The following is a 6000-nucleotide window of genomic DNA, read 5'->3' on the forward strand; positions in this document are numbered from 1 at the left end:
ACCACTTTGGTTTGGAGATTTGCATGCTCCGAAAGATCTGTCTTTTCTGATCATCTCCAGCTATTGTCAGTATTGTGTTTCCTCCGATTCCACAATAAGAATTGGCCCAGGGCTGCTTCAGTTCTTATTTCACAACATATTCATTGAAGATTGGTCAAATTGCTTTTGCAGGAAACTTTTGAGTAAGTTTGCAGTGTGCAAAACTGTGAAATGTAGCATATATTGACAATCTTGTTGTTGCAGGAAATTCTGCATTATGTCTGCAGTTCTTGGCTGTTTTACCAATGGAGCCAACGAGAGGGTACAGTACAGACTTACTAGAGTAATGCCAGGTATGAAGTGTTCTAAAGAAAGGCTTGAAATATCGGAACCGAAAAGGTTAAAGAGCAAATCTAACAGGGGTTTTCAAATTCTCAAAGATTTCAGAGTATTAATTAATAAAAGACTGCCCTATTGTTTGGTGAATTAGTAAAAAGGGGGCAGAGGCTCCAGATTAGAATCATGCATCAAAGGAGGAAGCTATTCAGCCCATCATACTTATGCTGACTTTGCCAACTCCCTTGCTTTCCCACCCCCCCATAGCCCTGCAAATTACTCATTTTCAATGATTATCAATGTAAAGGGGCAAAGTTAGAATTTTTCCAGTGTTGCTAGAATATGGAATGCTTTACCACAAGTGGCTACTGAGTTGGATACTTTTTATTCTAAAAGAATGGATAAATGTTCAAAATGGAAAACGATAAAAATTACAGAAAAACGGGATTAACATATACAGTTCTAGTTGAATTAATGCCAACAAGCGTTAAGAGCCGAATGCCTTTAATGTGCTGTAAATTCCATACTTCAACTTTTCTTCAGTTTATTGATATTAATCCTTCATTGCAAAGCATGAACGCACAATAGCTACAAACCTATAATAAAATTGTTCTTCGTTTAAGAAGCACTATATTTGATGCACTTCCTTAGTTCAATTGAGGTGTATTGTGCAGAGTGGACTGAATCATACAGAATAGGGAGACCAAAGTACAATACTCCATCTGTCCTGAATAAAATGACCTCAGCCATGGTGCCATTAGAAACTCTACCATTGGACCTACCTCCCTTTCCCAGGCAAGTAGGAAATAAAACAGGTTTCATGCACCTCAAGATCACCTATTGACTCCTTCTGAAATGCACATGTGGATGCTGGACAAGAACTGGATCAGACTTGACTGTGATGCTACCCAATGCCATATAACCTGTTAACTCCCACTTTCTTCATTCACACACGATGAACAAAACATTAGTGGTGTCGGTGAAACCTTACATTTGCAGTTTTGGTACAATCCCCATGGGAGAACCTTAAACCAAAATAACCAAATTTACTGAATGACCCTCAAATGAAGAAATTACTGACAAGATTCCACTTTTTGCAGTTTTTACTTCAAAACAGATCAGAATAAATATGAAATAACAGGCAAATTATGGTTGATGCGAACTACAACTTACACATGGAATTGCAGATACAACAAAGATTATCTCACGAGATTACAAATGTTTTTAATAACTCCCTGCACAAATATGGCACCATGTGCAATCTTTCCAACTCTGCCTCCAGAACGCAGAATCTCTCACTTTTCTCACTCAATGGATTTTCTCCTCGAGTCACCTGCAAAAGTGGCTCCACTCCATCCAAGTCCCGCTGAGACAGCTGTCATCCAAACGGCACACTCCAGCAGAACATCCTTAGCTAGGTTACAACAGCATTGATGGCACAGATTCCCCAGAGACAGTTCTAGCTGATTCCCTTAGTAAACCTCACTAAACTGTCCGGTCTGACAAAACTGAAGTACAGCCATGAACAGTCCAATTCACTACTTCTGCTCTAACCCTGCCTTCAGCTTTCTGTCTTTTTTAACTGTATTTCACACAGCTCCTTATACATGTGCCTTCTCTGTTCTTCCCTTGCTGCAGCTCTTGTTTGTCTTTGCCCACACGACTTCTGTATCTTAACTTCCTTCCTGTTGGTTATATTTCCAGGTCAAGTGTTGCCCAGATCACATGGGCCAGTATTTCTTATCATCCAACAACATTACAGCTGATCCCTTTACAATTGATAAAAGCTCTTAAAAATCCTTTTCAAACAAACGTTCTTAAAAAAACAATTACAGATTCCACAGACATTTTAAAGAAATTACAAATTTTCCTTACTCTATTGCTGCTTCCAAGTCAAAGGTCATCACAGTATTCAGTGTTTTCAGGACGGGAGAGAAATATAAGTAAAAACTAAAATCAAAAGTGGTGTGTGTGATAGGTTCAACTTGTTTTGTAATGATCATTTGCCAGTGATAAAATGTCTTTTTGAGAGTGGGACAAAAATTATAGTAGAAGTTGGCTCATTTCATGTTAGTACCTCTACCCCTCCCTCGCCTCTACACGAAATTTGATATCCTATACTGACAGTGGAATTCATACACCTCAGGGGACGATTTGGACTCATACACAAAAAAGTTGTGAGCTGATGACATCAGGCCATTATTATTTTAGTCCCCAGTGTCCTGTAATAGCAGACATCAAAACAAAACTGGATTTTCAAGGCACCAACTCTACAGTGACTGTGGGTTGTAACTGTTGCCACTTGTGTTAAAGCTTTCATTCTGGATTCTGACCTCAGAGTAAGACAAGAATTCAAATTCCAATTGTCCAAGCTAACTGAAAGCTCCGTTCAAAGCCTTACCAAAAAGAAGAGGTTTTAAGCTCAGCGTTTTCAAGTAATGTACTTTGTTCGGGACAAGATCCACTTTCTGCATATGGCCAACCTGCAAGGAAAGAAAAAAATATCATATAATATAAAGTGACAAAATGTGAATATTAAGGTTGTAAATTAAGTTAACAGAACCAATGGCTGATGAACCAATGTAACAAAAAATAAATATGTCCTCAGTGACAGCACACGTTAAAAGCATTTTAAGTTGCAAAAGCGATGAGCTTTTCAATTAGTGACCTTCCCAGTAGCACTAGCCCACTGGGATCACTTCTAACACCTTCCTTGCATTAAGGTCAAGATAGAAGGGAAAATCTCATGAGTAATCCTTTTTTCAGCTCTAATCTCCAACTTCTCAGTGCTATAACCTTCTTATTTCTACTTCAGCAATACAATTTTGATCATCCCTCCTCTGAACTTCCCTCATGTTTCTCCCAAGCTCCAATTATGCTATCACACATTTTTCCTCCTCCTCCTTCCAGTATCACTAAATTGAAATGAAGGCTCATTACACTGCCTTGAACTCTAACTCACTTTTTGCAAGATCACACTACTCTGGAACTCCTGGTCTCCCTCAAGTTTTTCTAAAATCCAAACCCAATGCAACCTGCACTCCTCGATACATCTCACAGAACTGAAACGGCACAAACGAGACCATTCAGCCCATCGTGTCTGCAACAGCTCTCCAAATGAGCAATTCAACCAGTGCCATTCCCCAGCCTTCTCCCCTTAACCCTGCACATTTTTCCTTTTCCTCACCCAATCTTGGTCAATTACTGTACCACGGTCTTGGCTCTTCCATTTAGGTATCTCAAAAGAAATAAACTGAAGACCTCTTCTTGCATCATTCTTGGCTAAGCAGATGGGTAAGCAACCTGTTTCCAGGCTTTTAACAGAACCGTTTAATAACTGACAGATGGTACATCAAGATTGTGATGCTCATCTGACCCTCGAATATTCCATTTAATTCACTGAGAAAACAATTAACTTCACTGGGATCCAACCCCAGTGTTGCAGCTCTGATCACAAGCTTACATATCAGAAATAAACAACACATTGCCCCAGCTGATCAGTGGTGTTTTATGTAGCTGTTTCCTCATCCTTTCGGTACTTTATTTCTGCTCATATTCTTATTGTGGGAATCAAATTCTTGCAAAGCCACAGTTGGAAAGCAATTGTTTCAAATCAAATTCATTAATTTCACTGCAGGATTTCAAATGCTTGACCCAGTCAGTATTGAACAAAAACAGCAAAATTAGGTGTTAGGTGCATCAAGCAAACTGCAAATAGATCGGGTAAAAATAGGCAGTGGATGAATATTTAAATTCTTTGTGAAAGAGCTGTGCTGGGAACTCAAATACTCTTTTTCAATATAACAGCATTTTCACTAAACTTTTATTCTGTGGTTCAAGTCACAATTAAACCAACAAACTATAAGCCCCTGATCACAATTTGAACTTTCCCCAAATCCTCGGTTTCAGTGCTGTTAGCCCTTTGTTCTCTCAGTTTATCATTGAAGCAGACAGCTCTTTGAAAGAACTATTCAATTAGTCCCTTACTCCAGCTCTTTCCCCATAGCCGTGCATATTTTCCATCTTCAACTATTTAACTAATTCCCATTTGAAGGTTACTACTGAATCTGCTTCCACCACCTTTTCAGGCAGTTATGATCCCTAGATCATAACTTGCTGCATAAAAAAATTCTTATCCCCACCCCATTACATTGGACAATAACTTCTAATCTGTGTCCTCTGGTTACTGACCCTCCTGTTACTGGAGACAGTTTATACTATTTACTCTGTCAAAATGCCACATAATTTTGAACATCTCCATTAAATCTCTCCTTAATCTTCTCTGCTCTTCGAACAACAGTCCCACCTTCTCTAATCTCTATATAACCAAAATCCCACAAGGCTGGTACCACTCTGGCAAATCTCCTCTGCAGCTCTCCAAGATCGCAATATCCTTCATAAACAGCAAGAACTGGACACAATATTCCAGCTGGATTTAACCAATGATTTGTAAAGATTGAGCAAAACCACCTTACTGATCCTACCTACCTGATCACCCCCTCCTCCCTCTCACCTGCCTGATCACCCCCTCCTCCCCCCACTACCTGATCACCTCCTCCTCCCTCTCACCTACCTGATCACCTCCTCCTCCCCCTCACCTACCTGATCACCCCCTCCTACCTGATCACCTCCTCCTCACCTACCTGATCACCCCCTCCTCCCCCCACTCCTACCTGATCAAACCCTCCTCACCCTCACCTACCTGATCACCCCTTCCTCCCCCTCACCTACCTGATCACCCCCACCCCACCTCCTACCTGATCACCCCCTCCTCCCCCTCACCTAACTGATCAGCCCCTCCTCCTCACCTACCTGATCAGCCCCACCTCCCCCTCACCTACCTGATCACCCTTCCTCCCCCCTCACCTACCTGATCACCCCTTCCTCCCCATCACCTACCTGATCACCCCCACCCCACCTCCTACCTGATCACCCCCACCCACCTCCTACCTGATCACCCCCTCCTCCCCCTCACCTACCTGATCACCCCCTCCTCCCCCTCACCTACCTGATCACCCCCTCCTCCCCTCACCTACCTGATCACCCCTCCTCCCCCTCACCTACCTGATCCACCCCCTCCTCCCCCTCACCTACCTGATCACCCCCTCCTCCCCCTCACCTACCTGATCACCCCCTCCTCCCCTCACCTACCTGATCACCCCCTCCTCCCCCCTCACCTACCTGATCACCCCCTCCTCCCCCCTCACCTACCTGATCCACCCCCTCCTCCCCCCTCACCTACCTGATCACCCCCTCCTCCCCTCACCTACCTGATCACCCCCTCCTCCCCCTCACCTACCTGATCACCCCACCCCACCTCCTACCTGATCAAACCCTCCTCCCCCTCACCTACCTGATCACTCCCTCCTCCCCCTCACCTACCTGATCACCCCCTCCTCCCCCTCACCTACCTGATCACTCCCTCCTCCCCCTCACCTACCTGATCCACTCCCTCCTCCCCCCTCACCTACCTGATCACCCCCTCCTCCCCCCTCCTCACCTTGATGCCCTCCAGCCGGTGCAGGCGGCCGAGTGCGCTGTCCTGCTGTCGCGGGGGGACGGGCTCGGGCGACGGCGCTGTCGGGAGCAGCTGTCCCTGCGGCGGGCCCGCGCTCTGCACGGTGGTCGGGGGCGCGCCGCTGTCGGTGGTCGAGTGCGCGCTCTCGCTGGTATAGTAGACGTACA

The 6000-nt window shown here is 44.3% G+C and overlaps 1 protein-coding gene across 1 annotated transcript in view; it reads right to left on the reverse strand.

The window, feature by feature from the left end:
* p4htmb (prolyl 4-hydroxylase, transmembrane b) overlaps positions 1 to 5994 on the reverse strand; it is a 72185-nt gene extending 66191 nt beyond the window's left edge. Inside the window, exons 1-2 of the mRNA XM_078543141.1 lie at positions 5816 to 5994; positions 2717 to 2798 (exon numbers count right to left, since the gene is read on the reverse strand). Coding sequence (XP_078399267.1) covers positions 2717 to 2789 — 73 coding nt within the window. The 5' untranslated portion in view covers positions 2790 to 2798; positions 5816 to 5994. The remainder of the gene's footprint in view (positions 1 to 2716; positions 2799 to 5815) is intronic.
* Between the last annotated feature and the right edge of the window lie 6 nt (positions 5995 to 6000).

The sequence above is a fragment of the Cetorhinus maximus genome, chromosome 6 (assembly GCF_964194155.1).
Source record: "Cetorhinus maximus chromosome 6, sCetMax3.hap1.1, whole genome shotgun sequence".
NCBI classification, from domain to species: Eukaryota; Metazoa; Chordata; class Chondrichthyes; order Lamniformes; family Cetorhinidae; genus Cetorhinus; species Cetorhinus maximus.